The sequence below is a fragment of the Phascolarctos cinereus genome, unplaced genomic scaffold, assembly GCF_003287225.1.
Source record: "Phascolarctos cinereus isolate Bilbo 61053 unplaced genomic scaffold, phaCin_HiC Scaffold_8;HRSCAF=390, whole genome shotgun sequence".
In the NCBI taxonomy this organism is placed as follows: Eukaryota; Metazoa; Chordata; class Mammalia; order Diprotodontia; family Phascolarctidae; genus Phascolarctos; species Phascolarctos cinereus.
The window spans coordinates 66,212,819-66,234,294 of NW_027556291.1; the positions used below are offsets into that span (position 1 = coordinate 66,212,819).

Genomic DNA, 21,476 nt, shown 5'->3' on the forward strand with positions numbered 1-21,476 from the left:
ACTGAATTCTGTTTTAAGTTTGTTTTTGTCAAATACACCCTTGTGAGTGTCCTATTTTATATATATTTACATTAACATTTCTTTTGTATATAGGAAGAAATTACTTCTCATGTTTGATTCGTATTGTAATTGAGCACTTTTTTTTACTCCCCTCATTTTTGGGGGGAAACCTTAGATATGAGCCATGACCTAAGCAATAAGTATATCATCCCTTAGAACATCAGGGTAGGGATTTAATGAACCAAAGAGTGTACAATTAGGGAGCCTAGCCCCCTCTCACTGGAGGCCAGACTCTCTCAGTTCTGAACCTAGTTCGTATCTGCCTATAGGACATAAAATAGGCAAAGTACCCTCACCCCTGGCAGGCCCAGAAGAAGTTTCTCAAAAACATCTTGGTTCAAAAGAGCTACCTTGGAACAAGATGGGAAAGGCAAGACTATGTAGCAACTCATCTGGAAAAGATATGAGGTTTTTTATGAACTACAAACTCAATATAAGTCAACCATGTAATTTGGCAGGCAAATCAATGTAATGGGAAGCTGGACTGCATTAAGAGAAGCGTGGTGTCCAGTACTAGGGAAGTGATATTCCTATTACTCTGACCTGATCAGACCACATCTTGAGTACTGTGCTCTGTTCTTGGGAGCCTCATTCGAGGAAGGAAGGATACTGATAAACTAGAGGTTATCCAGAGGAAGATCATATAAGGATCAATTGAAGATAGTGGGAATGTTTGGAGAGAAAAAAAATACTCAGGGGATACATGATAGTACTTGAAAGACTGTCAGATGGAAAAAAAAAAAAGATTAGACTTGTTCTGTTTGGGCCCAGAGGGCAAAACCAGGAACAGTGGAGAGAAGTTAGAAAAGGACAATTTTAGGCTTTGATTTCAGGGAAAATTTCCTAAAACAGTTAAAGCTGTCTGAAAGTAGAATGAGCTGCCTCAAGAGATAGTGAGCTCCCCTGCATTGGAGATCCTTCAGAAAAAGCTGCTTGACCATTTGGACGTGTCGTAAAGTAGGAGCTCTTAACCTGAGATCCACAGATCCCAAGGAGGTCTATAAAGAGACTTGGGGTAGGGTCTTTAAAAGTGGAACTTTTAATATTATGATAACTTCATTTCCAGCTAACTCATTTCCTTTGTAATCCTATTTATTTTATTTCTGCATTTAAAAACATTCTTCTTCTTTTTTGGGGGGGCTAGGCAATGGGGTTAAGTGACTTGCCCACAGTCACACAGCTAGTAAGTGTTATGTGTCTGAGGCCAGATTTGAACTCAGGTTCTCCTGAATCCAGGGCCGGTGCTCTACCTACTGCGCCACCTAGCTGCCCCTAAAAGCATTCTTCTAAAGAGAGTTGCATAGGCTTCACTAGACTGTTAAAGGGGTCTGTGGCACAAAACGAATTAAGAAGCCCTGTTGCAGAAGATATGAGTTGGACTAAATGAATTCTGAAGTTCCTCCCAATGAGGAAATTTGGTGATTTTCTGAATCAATGTTATAGATAATCCAGGTTGAGAATAGCCTAATGCAGATAACAGAGCCATAGACTGGAAATTGAGAGTTGCTGGTGGTATGGTGAGTCAAATCCCAGCTCTGCTACCAACTTACTGTGTGACCCTCAGCAATTACTTCTCTCCCCTGGGCCTCAGTCTTTCCATCTGTGACACTTCCTCCCGTTCCTCACCCCATGCAGGAAAGAATGGATAGAAATGTACTCATCACAGGAAACTAGACTTCCTTGGTTGGGGTAGACACATTGGAGGGATTTTCCATTGGTTGATATTGTGGGAAGCAGATGACAAGACACAGAAGCAGAACTCTGTCTCATGACCTCAGGCACCCAGATCTGGGGTTCTCCAGGGCTGCTGCCCTCCACTGCTGATGACTATGACCCTTCCCCCACCTCCATCCAATCCAATCCAATCCAATTCAACAAGCATTTATTTAAGACACTGTACTAGCTGAGTATACAAAGACAGAAAGGAAATAGTTAGTGCCCTCAGGGAGCTTACATTACATTCTGCTTGGGGGTGGGGTACAACATGCAGAGATAAGCATATACATAATAATTTGAAAAGGTAAAAGGGAACACAGATAACTATGGGGGAATAGGAAGGGCTTCCCACAGGATGGAGAGCATGTAGGCAGAGGTGAGAAGGGAGTGGACTCCAGCCTCTGCAAAGGCCAGAGAGGGAATGCTGAGTTTGGAGAATGGCAAATAGGGTAGTTTGATTGGCTCATAGAGTGTGTGAAGGATAATAATGTGCCATTAGGCTGGAGAGGTAGGCTGGAGCCAGATTGTGAAAGGTTTTGAATACCAAGCTGAGAAGTTGGTGGTTTGAGCCAGGGTAATAAGGAGCTACAGAATGTTCTTTAAGTAGTTGAGTGATGTAGTAAGATTGTGTCCCAGTCAATATCAAAAGAGGGCTGGGGATTTAGTGCCCAGGAAGGTTGACCCCAGCAGGCCAGGCCTTAGAGCTGGCTTGGGCAATGGAGTCTAGGGAGCAGAGGAGACTGTGAAGAGGGCATGAAAGGGATTGAAAATAGTGGGAAGAGCACTGCATTTAGAGTCAATGGATCTGGGTTTGAATTGTGACTTGGTTATTGTCAGAGATGACATTGGCCAAAGGAACTCTGTAGAGTAAGAATTAGACTCTTTCTGAGGCCCCTTTCAGCTCTAGATCATGTGACTGAGTCAAGCTGTCTTCTTGCACAGATTTGTTGTACATATATACCATTGGAGAATTGTTTCCTTCTCTGGGCTTTGGTTTTCCCATCTATAGAAATGGGAGGATTACAGTTGATGATTTCAAAGCTTCCACAGCTTGCGTTCTTTCCTGACCTGTGTAGACAGCTCTTGATCCTGTCTAGTTAAGGATCCACCCAGCCTGTGGCTTCTCATCACCTAGGCCCTTGCTGATAGACTGTTGACCCAACAAGTTGATAACGGTCTTATAGAGGGGAAGGAGCCTTGGGCTTGGGAGTCAGGAGACCTGAAGCCTAATCCTGGCTCTCACACTCTCTCGTTTGACTTTGAGTGAGTTGCTTACACCCTCTGGACCAAAATTTCAGCACCTGCTAAATGGGGCTAGCTCCAGCCCTACCTTCTTCACAGTGAGGACACAGGAGAGAAGGGATGGGAAGTGAGACCTCTCTGAGCCTCAGTTTCCTTATCTGTCAAATGGGGATACAAACATTAATAGAGACACCGGAAGGGGAACCAAATAATACTGACAGGGCTAATGATAACAATTCGTCTGCTTACAAAAGCTCATTCCCCTTCCTGGGAAGCACAAGGCTGCTACATAAGCAATAATATATGGGACCTTTCGGTCCCCTGGAGGATTATGGGACAGGGAGAAGAATGCTGGAGAAATTGCTGGGAGTCTGCCAGAATGTCCAATGGAGAGGTGGGGGGCACTGGTAAGAGCATTGGATTTGGAACTAGAGGACCTGAGTTCAAATCCCAGCTTATTTTGCTCTGTGACCTTGGGCAAGGTCTTCCCTGGGCCTCAGTTTCTTCCTCTTTAGAATGAGGGGGTCAGACTAGGTCATTTCTAAGGGTCCTTCTAGCTCTAAATCCTATGATCTTACTCTGTGAATGTCTCTAGTACCCCCCCACCACCACCTTAGAGAGCGTTGCCACTGACACCTAGTGTCCGTGTTGGGGAATTGCAACTTCTCCAATTCTTCAGTCACCAGCGCCAAGACCATGTAGATAGCTGATAAGCTTCTCCTCATCTATAGATAAGGACCTGGATGGTGGGGTGAGAATAAGGGGCTAAGGAGCATAGAACCATGAAGGTCCATCCACTATCCGTTCCTACCCTTTCAGGAGATGAAGGCAGCTTAGGGTAATGCACTTGGAGTCAGGAGGACCTGGGTTCAAATTCCACTTCTGGCGCATATGGGATGGGTGAGCCTGAGTGAGTCACTTTAGCTCTGGCTGTCTTAGTTTGCTCATCTGCAGAATGAGGGGGGTGAACTCGATGGCCTCCAAGATCTCTTCCTGCCCTCAATCTATGACTGTGAGGTGTTGTGGGGACAGAGGGCAAGTGACTCCAAGCTATTGACACCCGCCTACCCCTCCAAAAAGCCCTAGCAATGCCACTGTGGGCCTGAACCTGACCCTGATCATCTTGGGCCACGATGTAACTGTAAGACTGTTTAATGAAGCAGGAGAAGGGTAAGGGATCGCCTGGTGATGTTGGGCATGGAGTTGGGTGGGCAGGGACAGGAGGGCGGGTGGCCTTCCTGCTAAGCTTTCCCTGGGGTGCAGAGATAGTCAGGGCAGGCACCTGGGGTCCCATCCCACCTCCCCGAGGGGCCTGGGGCCTGTCCCATCACAGGGTCCCACTGGGCCTCAGCTTCTGACGGGCCAGAGCGACAGCGTAGCACCTCTGAAAGCGGACCAGGAGGATGGGCACCAGGAGGACGCTGGTCAGCATACCCGCCATGGCTGTGATGGCAGCTGTGACCTGACCTAAGGCGGACATGGGGTAGATGTCCCCGTAGCCCACAGTGGTGAGGGTGATCACTGTCCACCAGAAGCAGGTGAGGATGTCAGCAAAGTGCACCTCACTCTGGCCCTGGCCGTGGCCAGTGCCCAGCAGCTCCCCATACAGGAAGAGAGAGCCAAAGAGCAAGATCTCTCCAGCCCAGAGCAAGAGCAGAAGGCCCGCCTCCCGCCAGGAGGAGCGCAGTGTGTGAGCCAGCACCCGCAGGGCCAGTGGCTTCTCCACCAGCCCCAGGAGGCGGCCCAGCTTAAGCACATAGAGTACCCGCAGGGCCCCCAGCACCAAGCACAGGCGAGGGTGGCGCTCGGCCCGCCGGCCCACAGCCAGCTCCACCAGCACAGGGAAGAGGGACGCCAGGTCAACCAGGGTCATGGGGCTGCGCAGGAATTTGACCTTGTTGGGACAGGAGATGCTTCGAGCCAGCAGCTCGGCCCCGAACCACAGCACACACAGCAGTTCCAGGTAGAGAAGGTGGGGGGCCCGCTGGTACACCAGGCCTGGGCTTGGGGCCTGAGGTGGGGGCAGGCCTTCCTTCTCACCATCCCAGGGCTCCAGCGGCCGGAAGTTGGACGTAAAGTAGTCCAGCTGCACCGAGGTTTCTTGGAAGAAGATGACCAGAACACCCAGGAGGAAAAGCATGGAGAGGAGGGCAGCACACTGTGGGAGGGGAAGAAACCTGTCAGGCACCTCCCAGGCAGCACTGCCCCAAGCCCCCCTCCCAGGGGCCCCAAGCCCCTGCTGGGAAAGCTCCAGCCTTGGTGAAGCCTTCCCAGACACACTCTACCTGGCTTGCTTGGCTTCTTTACTTAAGGGCTGCTTCAGCACCTGGGGCCGACCCCAGTTTGCACTAGAAAGTGAGGGAAAGAACGCAGCAGAGAATCGTAGCATATCAGAGCATAAGGACAGAATGGTACAGCTGGAAAGGTCATTAGGAGAGAGAGAGTAGAGAACATTAGAGCTGGGAGGGCCCTTAGAGTAAAGGATGACAGAACCAGGAGGGACCTTGGAACAAAGACTGGTAGAGCTGCGAGCCCAAGATGGCAGAGCAGGGAGGGACTTTAGAGCATAGGATGACCCTAAATGGCATGATATCATATGCATTCCAGAAAGGAATGATGTTTGGTGAATGAGGACTGAGCCCAAGGCCCCAGGGATGGCCCTTGGAGCAGGGGGCAGGAGGGGAGGGGAGGGTACAGAGCCTGTCTGTGGGGCCAAGACTGTTACCTTGCCTGCTAGGGAGGAGCAGGGTTGGTTGAGTAGAGTCCACAGCCATGGTTTCCAGGTTCCCTGGGCCCTGGTGGAGTTGGGGCTCTCAATGGGTCCCAGCAGGCCTTGTTCTTCACCCAGCTCACTCTCCTCCCAGGCGTGGAAGTCCTCAGCCCGTCCATCACCACCACTGAGCTTCAGCCAACAGCAGGGGGCCAAAGGGGCATCGGCCAGCCCCCAGAAAGCCAGCTCTTCCTCTAGCACTGCCCGGCATATGTCTGGGGGGCAGTGCAACTGGCGCGTTCGGTAGTAGCCCAGTACGTAGCCAAAGAGGTGGGGGCTGCGGTCAAAGAAGACCTCTCGGGCCAGAGTGCCACCCATGGGGGGCTCCGTCAGCTGGTAGAGCCGTGTGCCAGGGAAGGCCCGCAGAGTGCTGTGGTATGTCTCGTAGCGCACGCCCCCCACGTTGAGGACCAGCCTCTCTCCCGAGCCTTCCATGACCTGCCTGCCTGACTCTGGGTCCACTCGGCTCTGCAGATAAGAAGAAGTGGCGCATTAGGATTGGGTCCACTGGAGATCCAGATTGGCTCCCCACCCCTGCCCTCCCTGTCTTGTCACCCCAGTTGCTCCAGGCTTAGGCTGGGAAACAGAGTTCCTGAGAAGGTAAACGGTTGGGGGCAGGAGAGCAAAAATGGTGAAGAGAGCTGGGATTCTGAAAGCCTGCTCTACACTGGGTTCCAATCCCAACTTTACCACTGTGCTACCTGGAGGACCTCAGTTGGACCAGTCACTTTCCTCTGGGCCTCAATGTCTATTTCGTAGCTAGAAAATAAGGGAATTGAACCAGTGACCTCTCCCAACTCCATATTCTGTATTCAAAGATTTTTTTCCAGTTATAATGTTCTTGTTCTCATTTTCTATTCTAGACCCCCCCCCCCATATCAACAAAATCAGGGAGTTTCAGTTTGAAGGGCCCCCAGTGGCCATGCAGTCCAACCCAGAAAAGAATCCTCTCTATAAAATACCCTACAAATGGTCATCCAGTCTTTGCTTGAAGACTCCCAATGAGGGGAAATTCACTACCCCTTGAGGCAACTCATTCTACTTTTGGACAGCTTGAATCATTAGAAAGTTTTACATAACATAAATTTGCCTCTTGGTAACTTCCTCCCATGGTTTCTGGGTCTGCCCTCTGGGACCAGGCAGATTTGCTATCCCAAACATAACAACTCTCACATCCCCACACCGAGCCTTGTCTTCTCCAGGCAAAATATCAACAGCTCCTTTGATTCATCCTCCTAGGGCATGGACTTAACACCTTTCATCATTTTGGTTGCCCTCCTCTGAATGGTTTATGCCTTATCAATATCCTTTTTAAAATGTGACATCCAGAACTGAACACAATAATTCAGATATTTTCTGACCAGGGCACAATACAGTGTGACCATCACCTCCTTGTTCCTGGAAGTTATATCCCTCTTAATGCAGCCCAAATTCACATTAGCTTTTTTGGAAGCTACATCATAATGTTGACTCAAAATGAGTCAACCTCCAGGTATTGGACGGTGCAGGCAAATGGGGATTATTCAGAAGGCTGCCAAAGTACTTTACCTTCCTGAGGGCATCCAACAGACTATTTTAGAATTTTATGCTACTGGATTTGAGCTTGGGTAAGTTTTTTTTTTTTTTGATTTTGTGTATTTTCTGTGGTGGGTAAAAGAAAGATTGCCTTGTATCTGGTACCTATATGTAGATTACTCTGCAGGAGTTAGGAACCCTCTTACTCACATTTGGGAAATTCTAGATACAAGCCATATTGGGCTTTATTCGGATTTCCTTGGAATTTAGTGTTATCTGATCTACTAACTTGTGAAATTGATTTTTTGAACCCGATGTAAGACTTTACATTTATCCATATGCATTTTATATTATTGGCAGCTAGGTGGTGCCACGGATAGATTTCTGGGCTTAGAATTGGGAAGACATCTTCATGAGTTCAAATCCAGCCTCAGACATTGCTAACTGTATGACCCTGGGCAAGTCACTTAACCCTGTTTGCCTCTGTTCCTCATCTGTAAAATGAGTTAGAGAAGGCAATGGTAAGCTACTCTGGTATCTTTTCCAAGAAAACCCCAAAGATGGGGATTGCAAAGAGCCAGACATGACTGAACAACAGCAACAGTAACATTTTACATTAGATTTTTTGCTCACTTTCTCTCCCTTGGGCCTCCAGGACAGAATACAGTGGAGTAAGGGAGGAGGGGATTTCTCCTTCCTCTGCCCAGGAACAGAAAATGATGACTTGCAGGAGAAGCACATGGCAAGTGACAAGTGACGAGTACTTGACTAAGTGAGTCTGAGAGGGGGCCTCAAGTTTCTAGCTACCTTCTGCTTTTCTCTTTCTTTTTCTGAGTACAGGTCAGAGACTAGTAATTCTGAGGGTGGATACTCCCAACCTTGGGGTTTTTACCTTGTGAGCAATCCTGTGTTCCAGAGTTCCCAAGCTGTAGAGTTGCCAAGTGATTGAGTTCTTAAGTTTGAGAGTCAGGGACCAGCCTCCTAGAAGGAGAAAATTTCTTCAACAGAGTACTTGGAAAAGAAAGACCACCCCAGCAGGACCAAAGCCATGTCATGAAATCTACAAAGTCTGGACCTTTCCGACCCTCAGTAATAATACTGTCAGTTGCTTAGACCATGCAGACAAAGGGTGAATGGGGAGTGCTTGTTCAGCAGCCCACCCAAGTTCCTTTACTTTCAAGGGGAGTCTATTAGGCATAGGCTCTGCTAAGTGCTTTGTACCTCATGCATTTTCTGTGGTGAGGAAAATAAAGGCAGCCTCATATCCAATACTCATATTATGGATTGAGTGCATACAGGAGCTGTGGACAATATTTGAGGAATCCTAGGCAAGAGCCATATCTAATTTTCTTCAGATTTCCCCTGAATTTAATACTAGAATGCAAGCATGAGCAAAAGGGAAAACTGACCTTTTTGGGATCAACCCTGAGCATCAGAAATGAGGTCAGTCTGGAAGGACCAGAAGGAGTCGATGTTCTAGAGGCAGAGATGGGTTGAGTACTGGGCTTTAAAGTCAAGAAACCATATTCAAATCCCACCTTGGGCATCTATTACCAATGTTTTCTTGGGCAAGTCCCTTTCATCATCTGTAAAATGGGGGTGATCCTACTGTTGCTATTTCCCTCCAAAGTTGTTGTGAGGGAAGCAAACCATTTCCTTCTCTAGCTCATTTTATAGATGAGGAAACTGAGACAAACAAGGTGAAATGACTTACCCAGGATCACACAGCTAGTAAGTGTCTGAGGTCAGATTTGAACTCAGGTTTTCCTGATGCTAGAGCTGGGGCTCTATTCACTGCACAGTGCCACCTAGCTGCCCCACAACCTTCCCACCCCCCCCCCACTAAAGGCAGCTTCCTTCCCTTCCCTTCCCACATTCTCCCCTCCAATTCTATAACCAGGACACAAACTCCAAACCGTGAACCAATTCTTCTACTGTGCCTGGTTGGGATGTGTCAATCTACTTACTCACCTGTGGACTTACCACTGTTTTAACTTTCCTAACCAAAGTGGCCCTCCATGGTTACCACTTCCCTGTGTGTGAAGCTTTTTGCCGGCAAGGACTGTCCTTGCTTTTGTATTTGCATCCCCAGTGCCTAGCACACTGCTTGGCACATAGTAAGAACTTAATAAATGCTTTTGATTTCATTCATTCATTCATGTTGTAAGAATCCTTCTTAATCTAATGCTCTATGTTCTAAGCTCTCTTCTAACTGACATTCTATGTTCTCAGCTGCCTCCCAGCTCTTCCTTTATTCTAAATTCCCTTCCAGCTCTAACATTCTATGAAATCCACCTGGGGGCCGATCTGGGACAAAAGCCAAGTTGGGGCTTCCCAAGACAGATAGCCCCAACCTTGGACATGAGCCTTTCTTGGATGGAAGGGATCGGCCATGAGCTGGGCTCCTGGAAAAAGAGGAATAAGAGAGGACTGTAGCCTAATTGGGGAGGTCTTTGAATGCCCTGGTTAGGAGGTTAAAACTTTTGGGGGAAGGGGTGGGGCGGGGGGCACCATACATTTCTGAGGAAGGGGGTCTAATCTCAGAAGGAGGTGTTCTTAACAAAGATTGGATAACGACACCAGTTTTGTCTAGTGCTTTTTCAAACTTCACAAAGAGCTTCTCTCACAACGATCCCTTGAGGTCAGTGGCATGCAGGTATTATGGTCCACATTATGTAAAGGAGGAAAGTGAGCCCTCGAGGGTCGCAGCAAATATAAGCGCAATCTCTTAGCTAGTAAACTGCAGAGGAGAAGCTAGCCAGATCCCAGAGAGGTCAGGATAGGGAACCAGGGAAAGCAAGGAAGTGTGCTAATCCTGAATGAGTTTTCCAAATGAAGAGGGAGGATTTCGCGGTCACTGCTGTTCTCTCTCTCTCTCTCTCTCTCTCTCTCTCTCTCTCTCTCTCTCTCTCTCTCTCTCTCTCTCTCTCCCTCCCTCCCTCCCTCCCTCCTCTCTCTCTCTCTCTCTCTCTCTCTCTCTCTCTCTCTCTCTCTCTCTCTCTCTCTCTGTTTCTGTGTCTCTCTGTCTCGGTCTCTCTGCTTCTGTTTCTGTCTCTGTCTCTGTCTCTCTCTCTCTGTCTCTCTCTGTGTCTCTTCTGTCTCTCTCTCTCTCTCTCTCTGCCTCCGTCTCCCTATCTGTCTGTCTTTCTCTCTGTCTCTGACTCTCTCTCTGTCTCTAGCTCTCTTTCTCTCTGTCTTTGTCTCTGACTCTCTCTCTCTCTCTGTTTCTGTGTCTCTCTCTGTCTCTGTCTCTCTGCTTCTGTTTCTGTCTCTCTGTCTCTCTCTGCCTCTGTCTGTCTTCCTATCTGTCTCTCTTTCTCTTTGTCTGACTGTCTTTCTGTCTGTCTCTGACTCTCTCTGTTTCTGTGTCTCTCTGTCTCTGTCCCTCTGCTTCTGTTTCTGTCTCCCTGTTTCTATCTCTCTATCCCTCCGTCTCTCTCTGTGTCTCTTCTCTCTCTCTCTCTCTCTCTCTCTCTCTCTCTCTCTCTCTCTCTCTCTCTCTCTCTCTCTCTCTCTCTCTCTCTCTCCCCCCCCCCCCTTCCAGGTTACTGAGGAAAGATGTAGAGACTGTCAACCCAGAAAGGATTTTAGAAGATCAAATGTCAGATCTGGAAAGGACCTTAGAACCAAGAATAGGAAAGCTAGAAGACACTTTAGAATGTAAAACATTAGAGCTGGGAAGGCTCTCAGAATACCAAATACTAGAGCGGGAAGGAACCTTATGTCAGAACTAGGAAGGGTCCTTAGAACGTAGAATGTTAGAGCTAGGAGGGACCTGAGAACATGAGAAGTCTGAGTTGGTAGAGACTTTAAAACACAGAGGGACCTTTGAACAAAGAATGTCAATGCTGGAAGGGACTTTAGAACTTAGAAGGTGAGAATTTGAAGACAACAAGTCAGAGCTTGAAGAGATCTTAGAACATCGAATATTAGTGCTGGCAGGGACTTTAGAGTCCAGGATGGCAGAGCTGTAAAGGACCTTAGGACAAAGGCTGTCAGAGAAGGAAGATACCTTCAAACAGGGAGCATTGGAGCTGGAGGAAACTTTAGGTAGCACCTCACCCACCTCCCTCATTGTTCACAGGAGAAGTCGATATCTGCTCACATACCTAGTTGGAGGCTGAGCCAGCTGTGGTCACCCACCACTTACAGAAGGTCCTTCTGCACGCAAGTCACCCCTAGCATCCCTGGGAGCCTGGAATCTAGGGGAGCTTCAAAGAGACTCCTGTTGAGTCTGCAAGAACTGCTAATCCTCTAGATCTGCTGTGCCAAGGGTGCGGTCGTGTGACTAGGTCTATATGTTAAGTGCGGCATCAGGGACTTGTGAAGCCTGTACAAAGGTGCCCTCCCTCCTGCTCCATAGATCCCTCCCTCCTCCTCTTCCCCCACCCCTCCCCCATTAGAAGCTCAAGTAGAAGCAAGTCAAAATGCCCCTGCTCCAGAACTGGGAGTGGGGGTGGGGGGTGGGGCTGGGGGCTAAGTCCTGGTGACAAGGGTACTAAGTGGCTGGGTGGGTGTGGGGAGTGTCTGAGGAGCTGGAGCCAGCCCAGGGCCAGAGGAACCTTGAGGAGGCGACTGAGCTAAGATGGGGGGCAGGGAGGGCTGTCACCCTGCTGGATAACACAAAGCTACCTCTACCTATCTTCCACAGGGACCTGCAATGGCACCAACAGCTTCTGACCAGGCAGGTTAAACCCCATGGTTTTAGCCAAAGAGGGAGTCAAAGGCAGGGTGGACTAGGGACCAGGCAGAGGGGTCAGAGAAGTTTTGTGCAGGAGGGGATTCCAGGGATCATTTCACTCAACCTTTTGCTTGACAGAAAAGAAAAGAAAACCATGGTCCATAGAGGGGAAATAGCTGGTTGAGTGCCACCAAGCTGGCAGAAGCAGGGCTCAAACCCGGCTCAAGGGACCTTAGAGAGCATTCAGTCAAAGCACTTCGATGAACGAAGACTGAGAGAGAGGTTTAAGTGGCTTGCCCAAGGTTATCCAACTGGTAAATGGCAGAGTCCCATGAACCCTCATCCACTGTGCTCACTCTTGCCACCGTGCTGTTCAGGAGAGCAGGGGAATGAGCGGATCGGGCAAAGGACTGAGGCAAAACGGACAACAAAAGAGGCTTAACGTGGTCTTGCAGATAAGCCCTCCACTTACTAGCCCAAAAGTCCAGCAGCCTGTCCTGGCTCCAGCCTGTTCCTGCTGGGGGACCCTGTTTCCAAGGGTAATTGGCCTCTGGCTCCCTCCCCGAGTGTCCCTGAGCCCCCCGGCTCCCTGCACCCCATGCCTCCCTACCGTGTGCCTAGGCTGGGACTCCTCACTCGATCAGGTCTGCTGGCTGTGGCCAGGGGCTGGGGGCGCTGGCGGGGGGAGGGGGCCAGCGGAGCTCCTCTGGAGCTGTCCTCTCTTGGTGTGTCCAGGCAGGAATGAGCCCAGGGCCTCTGGTGGCTGCAGATGCAGGGGCTACATGGGTTCTCCCCCTCATTAGGTTTGCAGACTTCACCCCCGCCCCTGGTGGGGAAGCAGAGGATGGCCAGCCCGGGGCCAGCTTCTCTGCTCCTCCTTCCTTCTCAGGCTCGGCTCCAGGCCTGAGCACAGGGAGGGGGAGAGGCGGCTGGGGGGAAAACAGGAAGTTAGGTGGTCAGGCTCCGGGCCAATTCACAAGACTGGAAATTTGGAACAACAGAGCCCCCATTTCTGCTCCTTCCCCCCCGCCCCAAACCCCAGGACAATGCTCTTAGCAGCCGCCTGGAATCCTACAAGCCCTAGGGAGGAGGAGAGGGGAGGTGAGGACCAGAAGACAACACATGTTCCAGGCCAGATGTGCTCCTGGCCACATCCAGCTGTTGCTGCCCACTCATCTTTCTTGCTGTTTCCTCGGGGATTAGCCATGCTCAGAGAATAGGCTGTTTGACTCGGGCCTGTGCTGACGTTGGCTGAGGCCCCAGTCTCCTCGACACAAACCATGCTCCCCCTCCCTCCCCCTTCTTCTGGGCTTTGGGGCTGCCTCAAGCCAGTTCTCTTGCTCTGACTTAGGGGGTGGGGGGGATTGGCCAGGCATCCGAAGCTTTCAGTATCAGCTGGTGCCCCACCCCCACTCCAACCATGAAAGATTTGAGAGGAGGGGCAAATTGGCCTGGAGCTCCCTCCAGGGTTAATCCACTGTCCAGACATTCCCCCTCACACCCCCACCCCTCTCCTACCACTAGACTGGAAATTTACAGAAGCCCCAAATCACAGAGCTACGAGGCACCTCCAGATTCCTACCTGAGCGGGAATCTTCTCTCCAATCATCCCAATGAATAGGCATTGAGCCTGTGTGTGATCTCCAAAGGGGGGAACTCACTCCTTCCCCCAGCATTTGTTTTTTAAAAATATCTTTTGTGGGTATCTTCTGTTCATACATCACAGTCATTTCCACTTTCTCCCTCCATCCAATCAACCAATCAACCAGTCAATAAACACTTATTAAATGCCTACTATGTGTCAGGCAGTAGGGTAAGTGCCCAGTAAACAAAGATGCAAATGATTAAATAGCTTACATTCTAACCAAGAACACAACACATGTGTATGTGCGTGTAAATATAATTAGATACTGAACAGATACAAACTAAACAGGAAGAAATGAGGGAGAAGGCATTAGAAGTTGATCTAAAGTTATGATTTTACATGAAGAAGAGTAACATGTAATAAGGCTGGCAAGGTAGGTTGTGAAGGATTTTCAGTGTCAGAGGCATTTGTATCTTATACAATAGGGAGCCATTAGAGTTTTCTGAGCAGAAGGGGGAGGCGGTCAGACCTGTGCCATAGGAATATTGTTTTGGCAACTGGGTGTAGAATAAGGTATACCTCTGTGACTTTGGGTAAGTTGCTATATCTCTCTGGGCCTGTTTTCTCTTCTGTAAAATTCAACATTGGACTAGATGGCCTCTGAACTCTCTACCAGCTCTAGACAGTTGATGATGGACGATGGAGGATGATGATGATGATGATGGATGATAATTCTAAGAAAAGACAGCCAGAGACAGAACCATGGGTAGCATGGGTAGTGAGAGGGTGGGATATGGATATGGATGAAGATCCAGCAAAGGAGACAGAGAAGGAGTGGTCAGAGAGGTAGGAGGAGAACCAAAAGAGCCCAGCATCCTGAAAACCTAGAGAGAAGAGAGTATTGAGGAGAAGTGATCAGCAGTGCCAAAGGCTGAAGAGAGGCCAAGGAATATGAGGATTGAGAAAAGGCCATCGGATTTGGCCATTAAGAGATCACTGGTAACTTTATATAAAGAAGTTTCAGTTGAGTATTGAGGTTGGAAACCAGATTCCAAGGCGATAAGAAGTAAATCAGAGGAGAGAAAGTAGAAGCAGATTTGATTGTGAAAGTAAGGAGAAGTTTAAGACAATAGCTTGAGGGGATGGTAGAGTCAGGTAGAGGTCTTTGAAGGATAAGGGAAACCCTGAAATGTGTGTAGGTGGGAAAGAAGAAACCAGCACATTAGGAGAAATGGAAGATTTGAGAGAGTGGATGATTGTAGCTGGAGAAGATGGGAGGAGATAGGATCAAAGGCATAATTAGAAAGGTTGACTTTGACCAGGAGAAGAACCATCTCTTCATCAGAGACTGAAGTAAAGGAGGAGAGAATGGGGGATTGTGTCAAAGCATTATGAGAAATAGAGGAGGAAAGAAAAGGAAGTTCATGGAGAATCATCTCTATTTTCTCAGGCAAGCATGGAGTAAAGTCCTTAGCTGAGAAGATGATGGAAGGGAGTTCTGTGGGAGGCTTGAAGAGAAGGGAGATGTTGGAATAATCACTGTGGGGTGGGAGGTGTCAAAAGCTCTCAAGTGCTGCCTAAATTAGACTAAAATGTAATTGGATAATATTTAACAAAATAAATAAAAATACAATAGAACATAAATAATATTAATATGTGGTTTTCTAAGTCAATATGTGGCCTGCAGGGATCCTTATGTACAGTTTAGTGATTCCTGTTTCTATTTAAGAGACAACTCATTGGATAGCGTACTAGACTTGGAGTCAGGAAGACCTGAGTTCAAGTTTGGCCTCAGCCACTTACTAGCTATGTGACCCTGGACAAGTCACTTAACCTCTGATTGTCTCAATCCACCAGAGAAGGAAATGGCAAACTACTCCAGTATCTTTACCAAGAAAACTCCATGGACAATATTGGCATGCTATGATCTATGGGGCCACGGAGAGTTGGGTATGACTAAAACAACTGAACAAAAAAGAGTTTCTCTTTGAGTTTGACACCATTGTACTAGAGAATCAATTAAGGAAGCCTAGGATTGCCTTGCTTAAGTGGGGGTCCAGTTCGTATTAGAAAACAAATTTTCTGCAGCACTGTTTAGCAGCAGACAAATAGGAGTGGACGATGGGAGTAATTCCGAGTTGGGGTTTGGCAAGGCAAGGTGATGATAGGACAGAGGCAAGGGATTTGAGAATGGAGTTGGAATTGATTGATTGGACCAATACTGGGAAGAGAGGAGAGTGCAGAAAGAGCAGGATTAATGACCTTAGAGTACTAGGACATGGCGGGATCTTCCTTCGGACAAAGAAAAACAACTAAGCAAAAATATGTAAATGCAGACACAGTAATCATCAAACTATACAATATTCTGCCCCTCTCCCCACGACTTCTCTGTTATGAGGAAGAGGGTGTATTTTATTATTTCTTATTCAGGATTTTATTTTCCCTCCATTAATCAGAATTTAATTGTCTTTTTAGTGATCTTTAATTTACATTGTAATCTTTATGTATATTTTCTCTCAGTTCTGTTTACTTCACTTCTCATCAGTTCATATGAATCTTTTCATGTTTCTCTGAATTATCTATATTGATAATTTTTATTGCGTAATAATCTTGTATTGTGTTGATATGCTATAGTTGGTGGAGTATTTTTGACATTCCCCAATTAATGGACACCTACTTACTATGTTTCCAGTTCTTTGCTACCAGGGAGTGTTGTTATGAATATTTTGGGATTCATTGGACCTTTGTTTCTGTCTTTGAGCTCCTTGGAGTCTATTCTTAGCAGTGGGATGGTTTGGTCAAAGGATGTGGACAATTTCACATTTTTTTAAAAAGCATAGTTCTAAATGGAAATGCAGAACTATCAGACCTCTTTACAGGTCCACCAACAGTGCATTAATGTGCCTGTCTTACCATAGCCCCTCCAACAATGACTGATCTTATCTTCTGTTATTTTTGTCAATTGGCACGGGATAAAACCTGGATGAATTTACATTTCTCTTATTATTAGTGATCTGGAAAATGTTTTCATGTGCTCATTTATAGTCTGCAAATCTTCCTTTGAAAACAGTTCAGTCTATCTTTGACCATTTGTCTATTGGGGAATGCCATTACAATTTCTTGGAGAAGAAATGATGCCCACCCTGATTGATCTATCCCATATAGATGGTTGGGAGTTAGAACTCCTTGGTTTTCATTCTAGAACATTGACTAACTATAAAATTAGGGACTCTCCTCACTAGATGTTATCATTAAAAGGTGGAAATGGGTCATAGGAGCATGTCACATTGCCTCTTTTGAAGTGGGATGCTTCCTTCATTGTCATTCAGTTTTTTAGTCATATCTGACTCTTCCTGGACCATAGCACACCGATACTATCTATGGAGTTTCCTTGGCCAAGATACTGGAGTGGTTTGCCATTTCCTTCTCCGGTGGATTCAAGCAGAGGTTAAGTGACTTGCCCAGGGCCACACAGCTAGTAAGTGTCTGAGGCCATATTTGAACTCAGGTCTTCTCTCCTCTACAACATCCCGTTGAAATGCTCATCCACTCTTTGCTTGCAGACCTGCAGTTAGGGAAAATCCACTATTCCTGAAGTATCCCATTCTCTGAGGATCACAGAACTTGATCCAATTCAACAAAAATTTAATTGGCACCTACTAAAACACCTACTATGTAGCAAGCCCTATGTTTAGTGCTGGGAATATAGTAATAAAAAATTCCAAAGTCCTTGCAAATCCCAAGAGCTTGCAGTCCAGTAGAGAGGCTACAACATGTTCACAAGGATAATTTTGTTATTGTTCCACCATTTAGTTGAGTCCAACTCTGCAACCCCATGACCCATAGCATGCCAGTACTATCCATGAGGTTTTCCTGGCAAAGACACTTGGAGTGGTTTGCCAATTTCCTCCTCCAGCTCATTTTACAGAAGAGGAAACTGAGGCAAACAGGGTGAAATGACTTGCCCAGGGTCACACAACTAGTAAGTACCTGAAACCAGATTTGGACTTAGGTCTTCCTTACTCCAGGCTCAGGGCTCTGTGCACTATGGCTCCACCAAGCTACCATTACACAAACATAATACAAGATAATAATAATACCTTATGATATCAACATTAGACCTACACTCCAAAGAGATCCAAAAAAAAATAGGAAAAGGATATGCAAAAATTTTAATAGCAGCTCTTTTTGTGGTGGCAAAGAACTGAAGACTAAGACAGTGTCCATCAACTGGGGAATGGCTAAACAAGTTATGGTATATGAATGGAATACTATTGTGCTGTAGGAAATAATGAAGAGGATGGTTTCAGAGAAACCTGGGAAGACTTGGATGAACTGATGCAAAGTGAAGTGAGCAGTGGAACCAGGATGATAACTTTATGCAACAACAACATTGCAAAGACCAACCATTTTGAGAGACTCAGGAGCTGATTGATGCAATTACCTACCACAACCACAGTGGACGAATGGACAGCAGACAGTACATACTACCCTCCTCCCTAAAGCTCAGAAGATGAGTCTTCCTGACTCCAGGCCTGGTGCTCTATCCACTGCAGCGCCACCTAGCTGCCCTGCACACATTTCTGGACATGGCCAATGCAGGAATTGGTTTTGCATAGCTAGTATATTTGTTATGAGGGCTTTGCTTTCTTTTTTCTTTTCTAATGAGGGGGAAGGTAGAGTGGAGGCAAAATAGGTTTCTGTTTATTGAAAAAAAATTTTTAATTAAAATAACCAATAGCTAACATTTTGATAGTATTGTAAAGTTTGCAAATGCTTTACATATGTTATAGTATATCTCATCTGATTCTCACAGTGCTATGAAATGCTATTATTATCATCACCATTTTATAGATGAAGAAACTGAGGCCTGGAGAAATTAATTGACTTGCCCAGATCACTTGATTGAATTGAAACTCAGGTCTTCCTGATTTCCAAGTCCACTGGGCCACCTAGCTGGATAAGGGAGACAGAGAGAGCTAGGCAAAATGGGAGGAGAGCAGGCATTGCTTCCTTCTTTGCCTTTGTCTCTACACAGGGCCTGGAACATAGTAGGTGCTTAATGAATGCTTATTGATCTTTTTTGGAGGCAGATATCATTTTTAGCTTGAAGTGGGGTGAGGGATAGGGAGGGTAGAAAGGAAAAATTGCTGGAATGAAGGCACAAAGACAGCAGAAGGCAGAATGAGGATGAGTAGAATGAGAATAGCCCTTGAATACTAAGGTTCCATGATCATTAATACCTTGAATTTCATGGGAAAGGGTCCACCATTAATGAATGCTTCTCCCTCTTTGCTTACCACCCCAATCACAAAGAGAAAGGCAAGCCCTAATGGGAGAAAGAGAAAGAGCTAGGGCTTAACCAAAGACTTTGACACCCAGTTCTTACAGCCAACCATCAACATCCAGAGAGACTCCATCCCTGCTCTGAAATCTCTCCCCCACACACAGCAGGACCAGAGTCCAACTCAGAGAGCTGTTTGACCTAGACCAGAGTGCCCAGGCCAGAGTCACTTGATGCAGATCCAAATTGTCCAGCCTGAAGTCCAGTTTGGAAGAGAGCCATCTGGCCCTGAGCTGCCCAAAGCCTAGCTCCAGAAACCCTATAGTCAGGCATGTACTGACTCGGCCAATGAGCCCAAATGTTCCTTTACCACCACATACAGCTTTGTAGAGAGAACAACCTGCCTGGGAATCCTGATGCTCCTGTCTCATACCTAGCAGGCTAGGGCCCCCAGTCAACTAGGATTTCCACAGTCCTTTGGCTAGCCAAATCTTACCTCCTCCCCTCATCCCTGTCCTGAGATGAAAATGACCCCTTTCTCCATTACTTCTCTCCAAAATCTGATCCCAGTGTAGCTGAGCCCTACCCCCTCCTCAGGTGCAAATCCCGACAAATTCAATTCAATTGCGATTCAACACCCATTTATAAAAAACTGTCCATTTTGTGCTGGGCACTGTGCTATCTGGTACTTAGGGTACAAAGACAAAAATAAGACAGTCCCTGCCCTCAAGTACCTTACATTCATCCCTGCTGGATCCTTACTCTATTGTTAACAGACTCCACTTTCATTTGAAATGTCTCCTTCTCAGCCTTCTGTTCTCTTATTGAAAAAAAAAAGTTTCATTGACTCTCTCTTTTTTACACCACTACTCCCCTCAAAGACTTCTCCCTTATGACAAAGCATAGGCAAACAAAACCAACGGCTATGTTGACCATACCCGCCTCATTCTGAACCAATGATCTCTCTGATGATAGACCATTGTCATAATTCCCCATTGGTCCTCTGCTGTTTGGCCAATGCATTGTTTTTTGTTTTTTGGGTTTTTTTTTTTTTTTGCAATTGGGGTTAAGTGACTTGCCCAGGGTCACACAACTAGTAAATGTCAAGTGTTTGGTCTGAGGCCAGTTTTGAACTCAGGTCCTCCTGACTTCAGGCTGGTGCTCTATCCACGTTGCCACCTAGCTGCCCCTGGCCAATGCATTGAACAGGGTTCTGAAGCATTTCGATGCTGTTTTCACCTTCTCACACTCACAGAAACCCAGCCGGCTCCAGGCGATGCTGGAAAAACATGGCTGGCCTCTCCATTACTGGCCTCTCTTTTTTTCTCCCAACATATACAGCAGAGAGGAATTGGCCAATTTCTCACTACCTCCTGTTTCTTCCAGGCCTTCCCTCTGTTGCCATCATTCACCTACGTCAATATCTGCTCCCCGATCCTTCTTGCCACTGGCTTTCAAGTCCTTTTCCCCACACTACCATCTCCTTTCTCAAGGAGTTCAGTACATGGCTCAAAGTTTCTCCAAACCAACCTCTGCCCCCTCATACTAAGGGACTTCAGCATCTCAACCCCCATGACACATTTTTTCACTTGGCCTCAGCTGCCCGCAGAAGTAGTCATAATCTGAGCTCCATGAGCATGGGCTCAGTGGGGTGCTTTCCCCTCAGCAGTGCTGAAACATCTGTCCCCAGAGGAAGGGCAGATGTTAATGTACCCCCCACAGGGGGTAGGGGTGGTGCTGGCAGACACAGGCTTCTACGCTTCTGACCCCAAGTTGCTCCCTCCAAGGTGTTAATACAATGTAGGCTTTGCTCAGACCTCACCCTTCCTGGCCCCTTGTAGTGTAGGATGTTACTGACTGTTGCTCAGTCATTTAAATCGTGTCTGACTCTCTGTGACCCCCTTTGGGATTTTCTTGGCAAAGATACTGGAGTGATTTGCCATTGCCTTCCTCAGCTCATTTTGCAGATGAGGAAACTGAGGCAAACAGAGTGAAGTGACTTGCCCAGGGTCACACAGCTGGTAAGAGTCTGAGGCTGGATTTGAGCTCAGAAGATGAGTCTTCCTGACTCCAGGCCTCGTGCTCTATCCACTGCAGCGCCGCCTAGTTGCCCTTGTTGACTACTGTCTCTCTAACTTATCAGTGGCTTTGAAATGGACCTTTTCCTGGTACTACATGGAAATGACTCACTCCACGGAGTTCACACAGTCCTTTGTTCTGCAGTGCACGTGGAGGGAAGGACTCCCAGGTTTTCTCCGACACATCAATCTTACTTCTCAACAACTTCAAGCTTTGTTCATGAGGTGGGGGTGGGGGTGGTCTCAACTGCTTTTCCAGAAATGTGTTTTGGGCTTCCCAGCATGCTCCACCTCACCCAGATAGACTTTTGTTGGGAAGCTGCACTTTTAGTGCAAACTCACGTGGGTGGATGGTGGAGAAGGACAAATATTAAGGGAGAGAAGAAGAGAAAGAAGATGAGATAAGGGGAAAGAAAAAGGCTGCAGAGGCAAGGAGGCCCCATGTAACATGTCCTCCCACCAAGATTTGTAGACATAGAGCTTTTCCCCTCCTCACCTATGAGAGAAATGATTATTAATAATCAATGATTTGGGGAGATCCAGAG

General features: G+C 47.1%; 1 protein-coding gene across 1 annotated transcript; it reads right to left on the minus strand.

Annotated features, from left to right (window-relative positions):
* Positions 1-1,925: 1,925 nt before the first annotated feature.
* On the minus strand, positions 1,926-12,951 carry LOC110194768 (voltage-gated potassium channel KCNC1-like). Its single transcript, XM_020967288.2, has 4 exons — positions 12,595-12,951; positions 8,196-8,284; positions 5,744-6,256; positions 1,926-5,176 (listed from the first exon to the last, which is right to left on the minus strand). The coding sequence occupies exons 3-4, from the start codon at positions 6,221-6,223 to the stop codon at positions 4,346-4,348; spliced, it is 1,311 nt and encodes a 436-aa protein (XP_020822947.1). The 5' UTR covers positions 6,224-6,256; positions 8,196-8,284; positions 12,595-12,951; the 3' UTR covers positions 1,926-4,345.
* Between the last annotated feature and the right edge of the window lie 8,525 nt (positions 12,952-21,476).